The sequence below is a fragment of the Thunnus maccoyii genome, chromosome 4 (assembly GCF_910596095.1).
Source record: "Thunnus maccoyii chromosome 4, fThuMac1.1, whole genome shotgun sequence".
Classification (NCBI taxonomy): domain Eukaryota; kingdom Metazoa; phylum Chordata; class Actinopteri; order Scombriformes; family Scombridae; genus Thunnus; species Thunnus maccoyii.
The window spans coordinates 15860945-15880204 of NC_056536.1; the positions used below are offsets into that span (position 1 = coordinate 15860945).

The 19260-nt window shown below is 40.2% G+C and overlaps 2 protein-coding genes across 6 annotated transcripts in view; one reads left to right on the forward strand and one right to left on the reverse strand.

Annotated features, from left to right (window-relative positions):
* Window positions 1–7414, forward strand: part of lhfpl5b (LHFPL tetraspan subfamily member 5b) — a 27010-nt gene extending 19596 nt beyond the window's left edge. For 3 of the 4 annotated variants that reach the window (XM_042408712.1, XM_042408710.1, XM_042408713.1), the window contains 3 exons: window positions 2921–3305; window positions 4863–5099; window positions 6119–7414. In XM_042408712.1, coding sequence (XP_042264646.1) covers window positions 2975–3305; window positions 4863–5099; window positions 6119–6129 — 579 coding nt within the window. In that variant the 5' untranslated portion in view covers window positions 2921–2974 and the 3' untranslated portion in view covers window positions 6130–7414. Of the gene's footprint in view, window positions 1–1818; window positions 3306–4862; window positions 5100–6118 lie in introns of those variants that run through there. The other variant, XM_042408711.1, reaches the window with a different exon arrangement.
* On the reverse strand, window positions 6580–18999 carry srpk1a (SRSF protein kinase 1a). Of its 2 annotated transcripts, none has more exons than XM_042408697.1 (16): window positions 18889–18999; window positions 18219–18273; window positions 14720–14847; window positions 14371–14479; window positions 14127–14214; window positions 13753–13840; window positions 13154–13260; window positions 12737–12902; window positions 12626–12651; window positions 12297–12525; window positions 11760–12149; window positions 11464–11564; window positions 10849–10956; window positions 10577–10646; window positions 8062–8154; window positions 6580–7744 (listed from the first exon to the last, which is right to left on the reverse strand). In XM_042408697.1, the coding sequence occupies exons 1-16, from the start codon at window positions 18899–18901 to the stop codon at window positions 7560–7562; spliced, it is 1956 nt and encodes a 651-aa protein (XP_042264631.1). In that variant the 5' UTR covers window positions 18902–18999; the 3' UTR covers window positions 6580–7559. The 2 variants fall into 2 exon arrangements, with proteins under 2 accessions (XP_042264631.1, XP_042264632.1); XM_042408698.1 differs by lacking the exon at window positions 8062–8154 and adding an exon at window positions 9369–9461 and having other exon boundaries at window positions 18889–18998.
* Window positions 19000–19260: the final 261 nt, after the last annotated feature.

Genomic DNA, 19260 nt, shown 5'->3' on the forward strand with positions numbered 1-19260 from the left:
CCCCTGATATCCAAGAAATAAGTAACATAATTGAAGAGCTAAAAACATCTTCAGCTGGTCGTGATAATATTTCTGCATTCCTTGTCAAACAGGTGAAACAGTCAGTTCTTTACAAACACCAGTATCAGTACCAGTCTCCACTTATATGGCTCTGCTTCATAACTAATACTGACTAATAACGTGACCTCCCCACTTGATAATAATAAATTTACTTGTAGTATTTTCAAAGACCTTTTAAAAGCTTTTGATACAGTTAACCATCATATTTTATTGGAAAAGTTTCATAAATATGGTTTTCATGATACTACGTACAAATGGTTAAACGATTATGTCTCCAACAGAAGACAGTTTGTTTGTTCGTTGTTCCAACAAAGCCAGACTAGTCTGTGGGGTTCCACAGGGGTCCATTATTGAACCACTATTATTCCTTATCTATATTAATGATTTGTCTAATGTCTCAAATATCCTTTCCCCAATAATGTTTGCAGATGACTCAACCCTAATTCGCTCTCATTCAAATTTCATTTCACTGATAAAGATGCTTATGTTGGTTTAACTGCCTACGCTACATGGTTCAGATTAAACAAACTATCTTTGAATATAAAAAATCTAATTTAATCGTTATTGGTGGCAGAAAGTCATATGCTAAGGATTTATCTAAAATTATAGTTGAGTCTGTTGAGATGCTTCAAGTGTCGACTACAAGATTCCTGAGAATTGTTGCTGATGAGAGTTTGAGTTGGAGAGATCAAACTGACTGAGTTAGCATGAATAAATAAATACATTGGTGTAATAAGGAGGGTTAGTCATCTTGTCACCACAAACTGTCTCCTAACTATTTCAGTCTAAGACCATTGAACTGCTGTTTTGTAACTGCTTTTCCTCATGTATTTTTGTCCATGTATCCATGTTTTATTTGTTGCACTCAGTTACATGAATCATTACTATTGCTCAGGAGTAAATATAAAACCAACATCCCCCTCACAAACACAAACACACACACACATCCGCACACACACATTTTCTGCTTTTATTTTGATTTTATTATTGTTGTTGTTATATGTATTTATTTTATGTAGTCATATTATTTTCTGTATGTTCATTTTGTGCTCTTTGTAACATTGTGAAATTTTAACATTATTTAGAAGAAGGCTTCAAATAAGCTCACTGGCTTTTCTGCCTCTCTCTGCACTGTATATTATTTGTTATCCTTGTCATTTTTGTGTATTTTTTAATTTGTGCAAAAGTAAAACTTGTGTTTCCCTATGCTGCTCCCCCCGCTGGCAACTGATTGTCCCTCCCAAGTTGCAGGGAGCCGTCAGGGATCCCCTGAGGAAGCGGGACAACTTCTCATCCCTGAACGCTTGTCTGTGCACATGGCACAGTGTCATGTACGAGGCCCTCAAGCTCCTTGTTACAAACACTGAGGGTGGAGGGCACAGATGGTGACATGCTCTGTCCGGCTGCACCTGTCAGCCGCGGGACACAGTTGTTATCTCAAACTGAATATGGCAAAAAAAAAAAAAACACTGAGTGTAAAAAGAGAAACTATGTGTTGTTGTGATTTGAAGGAGACTGTTAGAGTTATTTACATAAAGACACACCAGTCTCATTAGCTCACATTAGAAAGTGGGTTTGCAGCCAATAAGATTCACTGTTTTTGCCAAAAAACTATGATGCAGCTGACCTCCCAACACCCTCAGCAACAACAATCAAAAGCTGTGATCCATCCATGTAGTTTCTTTTTTTAAATGTATCCTAATAATAATATTTCTTATTGTGTTCCTGTCACTGACAGTCACAAGTTTCCAGATAAACAGCTCCAATAAGGAGCCTCAGCTGGAACAATATTGAATTTCATATCAGCAAACCTTTATTTTAAGTTTCCTGGGTATCAGACATAAACTTTGGCAAGCTGACAGGCAGAGTCAATATCCATGAGCCTTTAGAGCTTCAATAAATATCACGTTATGACCTTTAAAAATGTCTGAACACGGGCAAAACTGTGCAGTAAAACTGCGTTTATAAAAATAAACCCTCCAGAATTTTATGTTTATGAGAAATACATGTTGTTTTCTTGATGATCAATTGGTTTGAACCAAACGTAACGTACTGTTTGTATTTGCCTTTTGGGGAAACATGAGGGTTGAAACACAAGGCTGTGGTTTTTAAACTGCATTTAATCTAATAATGCAACATTGCATCCTTCATATTGATATTTATAAGAAAATAGGCCAGACTAAGTCCAGACTAATTACTTTAAGTGGTCTTCAAAAGAGATACTTGGTGGTTTTTATTGGTTGTAACTTAGTAGCAAGTGGTCACCATTAAGGGAAAGTCCCAGAATGACTTTCTCTTTATATCAAAGCTTATTAAAAGTTTTCAAGAACTGCCTTCAAAAGACAAAGACAAGCAAACCTCAATGAAGGAGTTTCCTGATTAAACCACAACAGTAGCAAAGTTATTCATTCATAAAAAACAATTCCACTTGTCAAAATTCATAAAGACAATTTGGCGACTCAATAAATCGCAGTTACAATTATTAGTAAATTAAGCATTTATTTACTTTCTACTAGCAAGCCTGTGTTGTCACTTTGGGATCCCACATTGTCAGGCGGCAGTTGTCGATCTCTGACGTCAGAGCCACGTCATTAATTGAAGCGATGAGGGTGCTGTCCAGGGTGCTGAATCCTGAGACAGGTCTTTCTATGCAAAGCAGCCACTGAGGCAACAGGCGTGTTTAAAGATCTACAGCAGGACTTATGGATTTAGTTTAGTAACAGATTCAAGATATTTTATTGATTTTACAAGAAAAGAGTGAAGTTAAGCCGACAAGTGTTTTCTGGAAGTTGTAAAACTCTGACTCAAACTTTTTTTTTTCTTTTTGGTCTTAAACATGGATCTGCTTCCCGCCTTGGAGGCTGCCAAAATCTACCACACCAACTATGTGAGAAACTCCCGAGCCATCGGCGTCATGTGGGCCGTGTTCACGATCTGCTTCGCCATCATCACCGTCGTGGTCTTCATCCAGCCCTACTGGATCGGGGACAGCGTCGACACCCCGCAGGCCGGGTACTTCGGCCTCTTCCACTACTGCATCGGCAACGCGCTCACCTCGGAGCTCACCTGTAAGGGCAGCGTGCTGGACTTCGCCTCCATCCCGTCACCGGCCTTCAGGACGGCCATGTTCTTCGTCGGGACCTCCATGCTCCTGATCGTAGGCACCATGGTCTGCTTCAGCTTGTTCTTCTTCTGCAACACCGGGAACGTCTACAGGATCTGCGCCTGGATGCAGCTGGCCTCAGGTGAGGTTCCTGTTAAGTACTTGTTCCATTTATGGGACTGTTCCTCTACATTTCAGAGGCAAATAGTGTACATTTTACTCTACTAAAGTTGTTCAAATTAGACCCACCTCCACCACCTGAATTAAATTTGCTTAATAATAACAGAATGAAAGGGTCCGTTTAGAATAACAAGTACCTGTGATGCTGCTAGTTGTACTTTTACTCAACAAAACGTTTGAATGCAGAACTTTTCATCATATTACTATTTCAACTTTTGATTTTGTTTGATTTTGTGGGTCAGGTTTTGGTTACACTTTATTTAATAGTAAAGTGCTGATCCTAAACTTACAACTGAATGGAGCTGGGAGATAAATCAATATAATGCTGATTTTTGTTTTTTGTTTTTTTACTATGAATCTAGTGATCAACTGGGATTTTATTTATGCCTTTAAGAAGGTTGGAGTAAGTGAAAAGAACCTTTATTACAGGAAATTAACTCTATATAAACTATATATAAACTCTCTCTTCCTTCATATTTATATGAATTTCCAAACAAATCTACTATAATAATTACTAAAATATTGTTATTAATACTGAGATATATTGTTAAAAATACTGTATCAAATGATTTTGTCATAATCGTCCAACCTTACAGTAACTATGACACCAAAAAGTCTGTTTGTGTTCAAGACGAGGCTGTTGATTAGTGCATTAGTTAGGGTTCAAATCAGGGATCAAAGGTCACAGTCTGTTGGAAAGTAACTTTGCCATTTGTTCTGTGTTTTAAAACCTTGTAGTTGCTTTAGTATCACCGTCTAATCATTCAAATGAAGATCATGGCATTGGTCATCAAAGTGCAAATTCCACAAAATCTTTCAAATCTTTATCAGATTTCAACATTTAAATATCACATCTCTAAAATTAAGCAGCGGATCTAAAGGATGAGTGAGACCTGAGCTTCTCTTCTGATCTGTTCTCTCTGTCAAGTGTGAGCTGATAAACTCATCCTGTCATGAGTCACCCCCTCACCTCTCCGGTTTCAGTTGTGGTGTGTGTTTGTCACTGTATGTGTTGTTTTTCACTGTGGGAGCCAATAAGGGCTCCGGTTTCAGCTTTTGACACCTCTGATGGTGGATTGGTTACATGTCACAAGATCAAGTGTTGCTGTGTTGTTAGCTGATCTAAACCTGTGTCTGAGACAGACCAGGGCCAAGTAAACTCACCATGTGCTCTATGATAAGGGCTTACATGTCTTGTAAATTTTTAGAAATGCACAAAGCTGCAAAATTCTGATTTTAATCCAGGTAGTACAGTAGCTGTGGTGAAAACCCAGAGGAAACTTTACCAGATGAAGAGTATTTGACGTAACAGTGCATCATCCAAACAGCACCATTGAGCCTGTTTGCTCTGCTGCACCATAAAGAAATTCAACTTCTGGTGCTTTATGGGGCTACATCATATCTTATCCTGCACTTGGGGTTCAAAAGAACCTCCCTCATAATTATTTATCAACCTAATTCCAAACAAGAGGTAATTAATGCAAGGCTCTGCCATTTCTATGTCCCTCTTCTCCCGCAGCTGTGTTGATGGTGATGGGCTGCATGATCTACCCGGACGGCTGGGACTCTCCTGAGGTGAAGAGGATGTGTGGCCAGAGGACTGATAAGTACAGCCTGGGGAACTGCACGGTGCGCTGGGCCTACATCTTGGCCATCATCAGCATCCTGGACGCCCTCCTGCTGGCGTTTCTGTCCTTCACCCTCGGCAACCGGCAGGACAAACTGCTGCCAGATGACTTTGAGGTGGAGGGAGAAGGTACAGTAAGGGTTAATGCAGACAGGTGAAGGTTGTGTGTGTTGAACAAAGCAGGGAAGGAACCGTCTCTGCTCCCGAGCTTGTAGGGAAGGAATGACGGCTGTAGGCGTTTTAACTTGTCATAGAAGGAAAAGCTCAGGTGTTACTAATAACATCAATGATGCACAACAGCAGAACCCTGAAACCGAAGCAGCTAAATGTAACTCAGCTGTCATTAAATTTAGTTTTTATATCTGTTTTCCTGCTGCGGCATGTCAAAATGTCTTCTGTGAAAAATATTACAAATAGTATTAGATATTTGGGAATTATTAAACTTCTGAGCTTCAGTGTTCATTATTGTCAGTTATGAAACAGCAGTTAACATTACACCATCATCTGTTTATTAGCTGCTTTCAATCAGGGAGTAGATGGAGTTTGAACAGCTGTAATGGAAATTGTACTTTTCAGAGGTCAACTTTCCTAATTGAATTTCTTTTTTTAATTTCCCTGAGGGAAAATATATTTCTGTTTCTTTTTAATACTCTCATAGCTCAGATGAGAATGTTTATGTTGAGCTCTTCATATTATTTACATTCATCCAGCAGAAAGCCAAGTTGTTTCTATTTTCGTGTGACCTGTTTTGCATATTTTTAGAAGTAGGGGAAGTTTATCTTGTGAAATGTTGTATGTACTGACTGTTGCATAAGTTATTTTAACACAGTGGTTTATTTCCTTAATACACATGATATCATACATCCATTTGCCCCCGAGCCTGTAGTACAAATATGAGAATGATGTGCTGTTCGCTTTGAGCTTGTTGCCAAGACGTCAGCCCACAAAAATCAATTCTACGCTGCTCATCTGTCATTATTAAGTGCTCCTGCTTTCTTTGCAAATTATTAAACTTGTTTTCTACTCTAACACTTAAGTCTGGGTGACTATTAACAAGTATTATGGAGTACTTTAGTAGCCAGCACTGGCACATTGTCTTAAGTCCATCAAATTCAGGTATTCATCAGAGCTGTGATCTTCTTTTACAGGAAAAACCTAATGAACGTGGACCTTCAGGACCAGTGTGATGCAGATGTACTTTGAAGGCCTTCAAGGGTCAAGAAAAACATCCTGAAATGTCAGGATGCAGTTAAATCAGATTGTTCACCTGTCTTTCTTTTTTTTAATGTTTTCTTTCTTTTTATGATGGTTTGTTTCAAGTCAAACACCTAATAAACTTCAGAGAAACAAGCTGGACACTGTTATTCTGTACTGTATGAACGTCTGTTTTATTGTATGGTGTGTTGTACAGTTTGTTCACACAAAGTCTATGTTCTTGAATCTGACACTGATGTAAGTTTCTGTTTTTACCTAGGCTTCAACAGATACATAGCTTACTTTGATATGATCAATTTGGGACACCATTACATAACATCAGATCTCACCATTTCTATGGTAAAAACAGTGACATTATTGAACAGTTGGCCACACATACAACCAAGCTCAAACACATCTTCCATTCACTTTTATTAAAACACAGCTACCCAGCTAAATAATTTTAGCTAAGATATAAGATTTGTTAAAAACTGTACATAACTGTAATATACATAAAGGCAAACTCTTTGGTACAGATATATACAGTTTATTTTCACTTTTTTTCCTTTCAATTGGGCTTCCTAACGTGTCGTCTTGTTGAAACCTTTGAAACACTATATTCCTGAATTGTAATAGGTGTATGAGAATACCAGCCTCCCATGAGAATGAAAGATCTTTTTTTTTTTTTTAAATTTTAATTGACTAACCACACTAAATACCAGGTGACAATGGATTTATTATGGCTAAATAATATGACCGATGTTATCAGACATCGGTGTCTCAGTAAGAAACTAGAGTCGGTCTAGAGAGATGCTGTGTGAACGTTACCACAGTCAGTGTAAATGTCAGCCCAGTGTGCAACTTTCTAAGCCTACTTTACAAATACAAAATGTATACCTTACATGTGTAATAGAAGATAAAATAATTCATAAAAAAAAGGAGAGAACACAGCACTAATGAAATGTACGAGGAAAAAAAGTGATAGCGAGTCCTTTTTTATGGGGACAAAAATGACCAATAAAGGCTACATATCCTTGATTTGTTTGGGTTTTTAGTGCAGGAGTGTAACAAACAAGGATGAGTCACTAGCAGTACAATAACAGGTTTGCTTAGTTGGGTGGGTGAACGGAGCACAGCAGTTGGAGCCAACATGACCACAAAGTAATATAACCCACGGGATTCCTGACGTCATCACACAGAGAGAAGAACCAACAAATACAGGGTAAACATACACAGAAGCAATAGCTCAATAACGAGAACATAGGAAATCCAAAAACAACGAAACAAAAAAAGAGAAATAAATATTCATCTGATATGCCCAAACTGGAAAGTGATCTGTTGCAGTCTCTGGAGAGAGTAGGGAGGGAAGGGAGGTGCAATAGCTGGAGGTCTCCACTAGAGGGTGAGCCAGGGGTGGCGCAGGCACTCTGCCGCCGTGGCTCTCTTCTCGGGGATCAGCTCCAACATGGGAAGCAGGAAGTCAGTGAAGCATTCGGCTTCTTCGCGGGGCCACTCGTACTTATCGATAAGCACCTCCAGCAGTCCCCACGGCTTCAGCTTGGTGATGTGTTTCAAGTCACCTGCAGTCAAACAGACAGACTGTATCAGAGACACTTGATGTGGGAGCTCAGTACAACAAGGTAGTTAAGTCTCTGAAAACATTATATATGCAGTATATTCTTAATATCTAGACATTACATACTTACATTAATTCTCTTTACCCCTTTAATGGTAAATGTATTTCCCAGACAGGTCATCCTTTTGAATGTTACTAGTTAATGTTGGAAATGTTTTTTACAGATAAAAAGTTAACATGAACAAAGTTGCTCTAGCACAACAGCAGAAAAGGACGCAGGACTCTTCACTTAAGTCTGACACTGACACTTCTGTTTTTTACCTTTCTTGGTGAAAAAATCCTTGGAATATTTGCCGGTCATTATAAGTTTGCGTGGGACACTCCCCAGCAGCTCAATGATCAGCGCTATATGGTCTACATGGCAGAGCCGCCCAGCAGACGATTGCAAGATGAAAGGGGGTGGGGGGTTGGAGAGACAGACAAGAAGACAAACCACAGATTCATCAGACAGTGTCCCAGTAACAGGCCCACTCTGGGTGTGTGGGTGGGGGGGGCTGAAGGAGAGAGAGGTCCGGCTGACAGCACACATGGGCCAGATTGTTGCGGAGGTTGAGGTGCACAGAGCTCAAACATGGCCATCAGACATTGTGAAGAGTGTTATGCTCCCAGCGTTCATCTAGGGTTCTTTAATGTTATGAAACTGTTCATATAAATCAATCTCAAAACGAAACATTTCAGTTACTCACACTAATTTAAAGTAGTGTTTTATCATCACCTACAGATATTTGATCTTTGATGTGTGAATGTATTTAAATCAAAAGTATTTATCATGTTTATACCAAAGCTTCATTTTCACAGACTTCTTAGGTGTAAATATAGAGGTTGTGACATTTTTATTCTACTTGAAATATTTCACTTAATCAAATTTAAAAAAACTCCCACTTTGTGCTCCAAAACATTACAAAGGTTATCAAGACTCTGATACCTGCCTCACTCAATGGTAGCAGAGTAGTTTTAAGGATACCGACTATGATCTGAGCTGTTCTGGAGGATTAAAATTCTCTAAATATTTTGGGCCAAGGATCCCTTATGGAGGAGATATTGTTATAATTATCACTTTGTTGCAGATGCTTATTAATGTATTTTTCGATACCACTTAAAATATTTTGTTTTCTGAAACTCATTTTATGTTTTTCAAGCATTACAACTTTTTCTCTAGTTGTTTTTCTGTGATCTAATGATTCTTTTAGATAAAATTAAATGTATTTGATAAAATGAAATCAGACTATTTTGGCTGACCTAACACTCTGGAGGAAAAAAAAAAAGTCATGAGAATTTCCCAAACTGAGATCAATAAAGTATCTGATATCTAGCCAAGTCCTCTGGCTACAACTACGAAGGTACTGACTGTACCTCTGCCAGGCAAACTTTGGCAGAGCTACTTGAATCAATGTCTGATGGCACTGTTCAAAGTAACAGACATTTACTGGTCTGTATTCATCATTAGGCCCGCTGGCAGCACACAGCAACAACTTTGGTAGATCTGAATGTGCTGCCAGGAACTTTCCCCCCCTTCTCCCTCCTGTCCACCGTTCCCAGGGCGGGCCACAAACAGAGGGGTGGCATACCTCTCTTGGTGAAGTATTCCTGTGAGTATTTCCCACTCAGGGCATAGTGGCGAGGGATTTTACCAAGCAACTCTATCATGAGAGCAAGGTGGTCTGGAAATGAGGCACATCAGTGGAGGAGAGACAAGACAGGAGGAGAGGGAGGAGATAGAGAGAACCGTTTGGAGAGAAGAGGGGATGGGAGAAAGATGGCAAACAGTCATATGGAACAATGTATTAGGAACAATGGATGATGACAGCCTAGTATGACAAGAAGCATATGGATGGAAAGCCTATATTAATTTTGCAAATCAAAAGCTATTACAAACATTTAAACAAATGTAGGCCGTTGACTTTCACATACGAAAACAATAAAGACTGAATTAGATCAAAAATGAAGCTAACAGAGCAGCTATCAAAGCAATATGCACCTGACACAGGATGACTGATTAGTAAAAAAATCTAATTAAGGATAGTCATGCAAGAGATAAAGCAGCGGTAATATGAAGTAACGGGCTCGTGAGTTCATGCACTGTAAGTGAAAAAGGCTGATTCACAGCTGCAGGACATGTGCCAATACACCGAAGGTTACATCTCAGCACATACCTGACATGCTGCGGCAAAATCAAGTCAGTACGGAAACTTCGAGCTAAGCAGCGAGTGAAAATTAATTTACGGGAAGCGTGAGGAAGAAATGTGAAGCGTGATTGATGAGGAGGTGAAGACAGATGATCAAGGAAAAAGAGAGAAGGCCCCGTCTCCAGTGGGACAAAAATGTTGTTTGAGGTGTTAAACAGGAAATAACCACAGGAATGTCGGTACTCATCATCACATGATTGGATTCTACACTGGAATATTTCTCTCATTAAATATTCGAAGATTTAAATCAGTCAACATCACTGTAATGGAGTACCTCACTTAAGTGTTGAAACTGTGAAAATTAAGCATAGTGCATAGTGAAGTCATAAGTTGCCATGCTTACTGTGAAAACTCTTATTAGATGTGTGGATGGGATCGATGTTTTAAATAATTCATGATGAAGATTAAACCCCAATGAGTCCCGATTTAATGAGAAAAACACCATGACGATTTTCACAGTAGTAATCAAAGTTGAAAGTTACCACCGGAGCAAAATGACTCTTACCAGACTAATATGCATATTCAAGAACACACTGCTAAATATAGCAGTGAGGATTAATGAGAAAACAGCGAGTGAGTCCCAGAAATACCTTCATCCCTGGAATAATCTTCCCCAGAATGTGGTTCAAACAAGTAGTCCCCTGTGGCAAGCTCAAAGGCCTGAGGAGACAACACAATCATCATAAACACAGGAATTCACACACTGCATGACAGGATACATCTACCACAACTAAATACACCCCTCCCACCTGCAGCTACACTCTCATAATGCTACTGAGGCCTTGTCAAGGTAGATTATACTACGATTTCTGTCTCGGGGTGTTTTGACACAATGCGAGAGACTGTCAGTGCAGTTTCTCACCATGCAGGCTGTGCTCCATATATCAGCTGGTGTGCTGTATCCAGAACCGATGAGTACCTCTAAGGATCGGTACTGCCGTGTCTGGATGTCTTCTGTAAAGTGCTTGTGCTGAGAGGAGGAGATAGTAAGTAAGTAAGTAAGCTTTATTTATATAGCACTTTTTAAAAACACAGAGTTAGAAAGTGCTTTACAGACACATATACACATGCAAAATTGAAACAAATAGATTAATAAAAAAGACAAACACAGCACAGAGAGAAATCAACCGAACTAAAATAAAACAGGACATATTAATCTCCCAGATAAAGGAGAAGAAACAAATCCTACAACACGACACAACACAAATAAACAGAGCCTACGGTAGAAAAGAGGAATATATTTAAGTGTTATAACTGTGTGTGTGTTTGGACTCCACTTTGCTCTGCAACAGAGAGCGAGGAGAACTGTACTGAGCTGCATCTGCCATTCAATTACTAAACCTAAATCAATGTAAAGAATAAAACATAGAGCTGGATGTATTTCTATTTTGGTAGCTGGATGACACTGGATGTGTCCCTCGCTGGAAGGCTTCTTGCTTAATCAGGAAATCCCTCAGGTCATTAACAGACTACTCACCACCCAGCAAGCATTTCCCAAATCTGCAATCTTGACCTTGATCTGGTCGGCATTGAGTGGCTCAAGAGGGTTAACTAGCAGGGATCCTGCTGTTAGCTTGCCTACATCAGAGCAGAGAGAGAGAGAGAGAGAGAGACAGAGGGAGAGATAAGGATGTACTAAACATCTAATAAAAGAAAGTCTAAAAATCAATATTTCAAAGTTCACATAGCTGAGCCTTTATTAATCTTCCAGAGCAAACAGCTTCCAGAAAACCTCTTGGCAGTTAGTGGCTGCACTGATTTTGGCTGACTGACCGTTTCTCAGGCTTTCCTCGGTTCCATACTGACAGTCGGGTCTGTCCTCTCCGTCCTCCTGACAGATGCTTTGCTCCAGCTCTCCCTCCTCCAACCCAGCAGGAAGGCGTCTCTCAGTTACTCCACTGCTGTGAGCTCCCCTGCCTTCAGTCTCAGTGTCCAGCTCCTTGAGATCTGCAGAGTCCACACCGTTGCAGACGGGGTGGACAGGGGAGTTCTCGTGTTGCTCCTCCTTACTGGCACATTTCTCTGTGGGCTCTGCGTTGCCGTTGTGTTGGTCTTCGTCCCTCCAACGGGACTGTCTCTGCTCCACCTCCGCATAGCCGTTACAGTTCACCTCCGATAGCTCATCTCGTCCCACCCTCATGAGATCTGCATTTACATTTCTCTCTGGGAGTATCAGGAAAGGACAGATTCTTTTCGAATGAGTCACACCAGAGACGTACAGATTACTGTATAACAGCTTTGACAGAACTTTGACCAACAGCAATAAAAAATAAAAAAACACACATTACTCCAGTGATACTGGCTTCTTACCCTCGTTCGTATCCTCGTTTCCCAGCTCCTGAGGAGACACCTGTCTGAGGGGAGCGCAGGCCCGTCCCTTCGGAGACTGTGGGTCCTCATCTTCATCCTCTTCTTCCTCTCGTGTCTCTGTGGTCTTTTCCATCTCCTCTAGGTCCATGATGCACTTTTCCAGCAGCTCTGCCTGACGCTTCTGCTTCTTTTTTAACTTCTTCTTCTTGTTTTTGGACATTTTTACCGTCTGTTGGAGAAATAAGTAAATAAGAGGCTCACATTGATAATTATATATCTGTAGGATTTCTTTGAATTTGTCTTATACTGAAACAGTAAAAGGGTTGTACCTGTTTTGGAGCAGGCGCCGTGCTTACTGAAAAGAGAATATTAGATGAGTACAAACAGTTACAACAAAATGTTCACGGATGTACATATGAGTGCGTGTGTTTGTGTCGTACTTGCTGAACCGGAGGGAGGAGGTGCCCCAGCCCTCTGCCACTCTGTGGCTTCTGCTGCAAGCTTTCGGACATAAGGCTCGTCAACACTCATCAGGATATTTTCCGGCTTGATGTCTGTGTGGATGATCTGACACTTTGTGTGCAAGTAGTCGAGACCTTGGAGAACCTGGAAAATGAATTCATGGAAAATGAAAATGAACATTTGACTTCTCAATCCATTTGTCATGTTTAGAAGCAGGTTTGACTTCTGTACTGTTTAAAAGTTAAATTATCACAACATGCTCCGCCCCGACTGGTTTCTACCCATCACACAGCCTGGAGAGTACATAGCTTTTGTAAACTGGTGTAAGCTACGTCTGAATCTTCATCACTAGTCATCAGCACACAAAAGGTGTGACACTGGAGTTTTCATGTTACCTGTTTTATGATGCTCTTCACACAAGGCAGGGGCAATCCTTGGTAATTAGATTTTATTATCCACTTTAATAAGTGATGTCCCAACACCTCAAATACCATGCAGACATCTGAAGGGAAGCAGTTAAGATAGTAACAATGCAACACAAGTCAAATTGAAAACCAATCAGGAGAAAACAATTCATGAAACATCTTGAGGTCCTGTAGCCATTCAACTACATGCTCAGTAGCATTATTTATACAGAAAAGAGGGCAGGTCAAATGAGTGCAAACACTACAGTGTTGTTAGGGAGTCTCATGTTACAGGTACAACTATCCCTGTGGCATTTGGAGGATCGTACTAAGCCAAAGTGTTGTGATAGGTTGAGGTCTGTTTGGGACAAACAAGGCTCTCAGCAGTACAGCCATCGCCTGTTGTTTACTTTACATGTTTTTCAGCTAAATTTGACACCAGGGGAAAGAATGGTCCTTTCAAGACAAAGTATTTTTCTAAGAATAAACAGGCTGGTCTTTCCTGTAGGAAGCAATTAACCAAATCAAATCTGAGTTATAAAAAAAAAAAAGACCAGGAAGCATTAGCAGTACTCGGCTGTAAAGGATACGAGTTCCATTCACACCAGAGATCTTGAAGTCATCTACCATCTGGACCACCATTTCCCGGTTGGGGTCATTGGGGTCTGAGTTTCTTACCTGGACACACAGAAACAGAATAACGCAATTAACACAATCGCACGTACTGAAGTCAGACAGGATCGGCAAACATGTCTGTTTAACCATGAAACACTGCTTGAATTCACTTGCCAAACATGCTGAATGTTGTTACACAGTATTTGTAGTTACACGCTATGAATAATCTGTGACTTGCACTGTAAGCACGTTCTGAATATATGTGTTTGCATGAACTGTGATTTATTGTAATTTAAATGATTTCATATCAAAGAAGAACCTACTCTGGGAAATAAACTCAGCTACTTACAGATCTGAGGAGTTTGATCTCATCCACTGCTGTCTCTGTGTAGTGCTCCGCACTCTTCACCACCTTCATTGCAACAAACCTCTTCACCCTGCAACCACAGAGTAAGTAACGTTTGCCAACAGGAAGCACTGTGAAACATCCTACAACAACAGTCTCAGAGCCAGATGCTACCGAGTCTGTATCCAACTTCAGGTCTCATAATCAAAACTGTGCTGTAAAAATATGCAATAAAGTTTTTTCATACTGGATGTCCCAGGCGAGCCACACAGTCGAGAAGTGTCCCCATCCCAGTTTCCGGATTACGTGGTATTTTCCGTTGTAAAGGTCGCCTACTTTCACGTGGTGGTAGCCACCTAGAAGAGAAGAAAATGCCTGTTGACTACAAAGTTCAACAAGGAGTGCTAATAGTCAGTCATGTTTACCTTAAACGGGTTATCTTAGTTAAATTAAGGCCGTAAGGGGCATAATTCAGTTAGTGTGGAAGTTTGTTTACTGCAAACCATAAAACGCTTTAATCAAATGTTTCAGTATGGTTATGTACAATAACAACATTATAGTGTACATGTAAACATACTGAGTAAGACAGGACTCACCTTTGCAGTAGTCGTTAGGGTCCTCCTGCTCTTCATCATCAGAGCCGAGAATCTCCTCAGGTTCCTCGGGTTCCTGAGGCGAGGCTTCTAGCTGGGGCTGCTGTCGAGTTCTGGGATTGGCTGGCTGCCTGATGGACAAACACATGCATGCCAACAATCATGGACGTCATTAGAGACACAGTCCCGGCCATATTCCGTCCTGCCTGAGTCACCGCTCAGTTACCTCTCATTTAATTATAGAAATGCATTCCTATTCAACAAATGTTTCACAAAAATTATAGAAATGTTCTACCTCTTTCCCAGAGCTGGTAAACAGTTAACCTTCTTATTAAACAGTTAACCTCCACTAGCCTCCACCTAATAAATGTAACCACACCCAAATCCTGCTTAATGCATTACAGGTAAATGTTCCCGAGACAAAACAAAACAGAGGCAGCTGGCATTATTCTAACAGGACAGCTATATTGGTCAGACCTTTAACACTGTGACAGGTTGTTAATTTGAATCATACACCCTACAAAATAAATTGTGAGCTTTGGTGTAATAGCCTGTAAGTGTCTTGGTTTGGCCTTGATGTCACAAAAGCATCATAAGAATCTTTCAAGGTCTAACCAATTAAATATAAGATACAAATGCATGTTAAGACCTTTCAGAATGATCCATAACTTTTAGAGCAGATCAGACAAATATTAAGAGATGTCCAGAGCTAATCTGCAAGATCGGTGATGAAACCAATCAAAGGCAATTTTTAATTGATCTGTATCTGCTATAAACAAATATTCACACACACACAAATGAACAGAAGCTTGCACAATCCCAGAGACTGTGAACGAGCAATGCAAGCAAATACACCCTGGCTTAAAAAAAAAATTCTTCAGGTGGACCACACCTCTAAAGTGCTGCTGATAATCAAAAACTGCATTTGAACTTCTATATCTTGTTCATGCTGGAGGTAAAATCCTGTCGAAACCTTCCTGCCACAACAGATCCACAGTGAGACCTCCTCCTTCACAGATTCTATCTATCACACTATACAAAACATAGGAAACATTTAAGGAAATCAGTGCTGCAGGCTATTCCTAATGCACAGCTATTCAGCTGTCAACACTCGTCCGAATGGCTTTACTAATTTTAACGCAGGCCTATTTTAGGCAAAGTGTGCGCTGTGCGACTGTATTATATAGAAGAATATAAAAACAGAATCAGGACTTCAGTGCTCCATATCGGTGGACACTGTTTGATAAATTACTAGGATCAGGGGCAAAGAAACAACAGCTGCGTTAAAGAAGAAAATGTATGTGCGTTATCATTAAGATAAAGAGTAGGGAAGTGTTCTCACTCTAGAGAGCAGCATGCTACTGCCATCTAACAATTACAAAGCTCACTTAGTTTGTCATTATATCAGGTTGTCAGATGGAGAAGACGAAAAGCGAGTCTGAACTAAAATGAAGACACTGAGAATATTAAGAAATATGGTAAAATGTTTTGCAGACAAAAAATACACTCACTAGTAATATTTAGTGCACTAGAAGGGCAGAAAAAATAAACAAGTAAATGTCTGTACATGATTCATGTTTGGCATTAAATATTTGGAGGAGTCACTGACTTTTTGTTTTTGTATTTACTGGTGATTTGACTGTAACTGCAGCTCACACTCAACTCAAAGCCAGCAGCAGTGAAGTAACAGGCTAGCTTACAATACCCACCCAAATCTATTTTCAGACATTTTATATAATAAATAATGCCCTACATAAGAGAATGTACCTGCTTTAGAAGTGACTGTACCTTAAAGTTTAATACTTAAATGTCATTAATTGAGTCAGAACAACATATTCTGTCATTTTATGCAGTAATCAAAATAAAATTTGCATGTGAATATACATGTAACATCCTATAATCTGTGTTTGCCAGCAGTTCAGCTGCTAATATTAACTTCAAAGCCAAACAGCCTGATGTTACTTCCTCCACAAAGGAGATTAAGGCTGCTCATCACTACGGGAGCCAAGAGAGCCGAGATCCCGTTCAAATAAATTGCTAAACTGGTCTGCAGTGTCTCACAAACGGGCTGCTGGTTTCCACATAATCTGCAACCTACTTGTTCGAGCCTGACACAGTCGCCGTTTTACCTCCTGCGCTGCAATAACAGAACAAGCATCTGTGATTAATTACAGAATTGTTTTAACTGAAGTTTGACTTTCTAATGACGGCTTTTCCATTTGAAACACCCACTCTTGCTTTACTGCAATCTTAATTAATTAGAATCAGTGCTCATAATGAATCTTCTTAAAGCTCATTCTCAGTCATAGCTCTTAAATTAAAGAATAGAGACAGGGACGAACAAAAACAATACCACTACTTACATCTGAAGCCAGACACAACTACAATTAATCATCTTTTCATGAGAAGAAAAACAATGGCTGCTCTAATTTTGGGTGGGTGTTCCTATTTTTTTTTTTTTTTTTTTACTGGTGCTCTTCACTTGGTGTGAAGGCAACCGTGTGCTCTGATACTCAAGTTGTTCTGGTGCATGTTTTTCAAGAGAGACTTTCAATTAATTACTGACGTTTACCCTGCTTACTGATTCAGACTATAGCTCCTCCACTGCATTATGCCTTCAAGATCACAGCGTCACTGCTCTTCAATACGTATAGCGCTCAGTATGAAAGGATGACTGCAGCATGCAACGCTGCTGTTATACCATATATATTTAGTTTCTAGTATCATGCTATTATTCCTATATGAAGATGCCAGTATATGCCATGAAAACAACACTGTTAGGAGGTGAGTATCTGCAGTTTTCAGTGAAACACCATGCTTCGGTGGGCTGATGTGGGCTTCTTCATTCTCTGGTTTTAAATATAGCACAGGCTGTTATGCAACACTCAGAGGATGCCACTGATGGCATGATTAGTAGATTGTTAGGTACACCAAAACAATCAGTATTGGAGACCAGCGCTTCAGTGGACTACTCCCAGCCCCAAATGTTGCATTATGTTAATGCAATCATCCATAAACTATTTTTATATTAGGACATAGCCTTCAGATAGTTTATTTTAGGCACGGCATACTGCACATTCTATACGGATCATTTACAACTTACATCTTATTAAAATAACTGTTCAAGGGTTTATGAATGATGCTGCTGCCCTTATTTGAATCCCATGCAAAAATGGAAAACTGCAAAAACCAGAACAGAGTACACAAGATCCCATGATTCTTTGCAGATGCATCAATCAGCCTTTCAGTCTAATCAGCACAGACCAAAATAAAGTATGAGTGCAAGCATGCCATCGAGGACCTTGTTTCAATTTCAACATCTGGACCATAAGCAGACAGCACGTGTGTGTGTGTGTGTGTGTGTGTGTGTGTGTGTGTGTGTGTGTCAAATAAACCACCTTTAACTGTGTGCACCTCACAAAAATGCATACCAGAACGAATGTTTCATACACAACATGAAGAGACGACGAGCTTGAACTGGGGGGTAAAAACAAAAACTCACTTTTTGCTGGTCTTCTTTGCTTTCACCCTCTTTTTCCTCGCCTGGAGTGCCAAAACTGTCAAAAAAAAGAAACCAGTGACAATTATTTTGCCATTGTCTGGTTACCGTTTGATGTCCAGCTGACATTCAAAAGGGGATGACACTGTCTGAGGCGAAGTGTGAAACTACCTACAGCTCATAAACTCGGTGATTATGTGCAGTATTGTGTCATGTTTGCAACAAACAGCATATAAATCACAACTGCAGTCACCCCGTTTGATTGCGGGAGCCATCTAACGTCAACTGACATCACTAAGCTAACGTTACCCACATAGGTAACCGTCCCTCTAAAATACGGTAACGTTAGTAGGACATAAAGTCATTTCAGGACACTCGTGTGGCTAACTGTAACACCTGGTTAATACTGTCGGTGTTTTAGATGGTGCTCAAAACAGAAGGAGCTAGAAAGCTGGACGTAGAGCGCTAATCCTGACATGTCCCATTGAAGCTAAAGCTAACGTAGCTCACCCCAGCTCAACAGTGCGTGACAGACGCGTTCAATTAAACCCTCTGGACGTCTGCTGCTCCGCTAAAGCTTACATTTGTGACTGAGGAGGAACAATAGCTGCACTGTCAACACACAGGCTAACATTACTCATACAGTGTGCGGCGTGTCGGTGTAAAGATTTACCTTTTCTCTCCATGTTGGCTGGATACGTAGCCTAGCCGTTAGCTACACCACCAGTGGTCGAATGTTCCGCGCATGCGCACTGGTTCGTTTTGGTCAAGAGGAGCTTCCCTGGTGATGGCTCCACCTGAGCATCAAACCCCTGTTTTATGAACTTAACTACACTGAAGCTGCAGGGGAACAAAGACAGTGAGCAGCCTGCTATTCAGAAGTATTTATAAGTGATACTAATATGACTCATTTTTAGTTTACTTTTACTGTATCACAATGACTAATGTGTTGACACTAGCAGGTAGTTGTACAGTGTCAAATTATCTGAGTCATGGAAGCTGAGGTGATAAGATGGTTTGTGCCCACAGATAACACCTGTATACA

Excerpts from the sequence above, each read along its gene's own strand:
- srpk1a (XM_042408697.1), bottom strand. Across the intron at positions 13,261-13,752 it reads CTCTGGTGTGAATGGAACTC|ATGTCTGCATGGTATTTGAG; the intron begins GTATCCTTTACA and ends GCTTCCCTTCAG. Across the intron at positions 8,155-10,576 it reads AGATTATTCCAGGGATGAAG|ACCATATAGCGCTGATCATT; the intron begins GTATTTCTGGGA and ends TCTGCCATGTAG.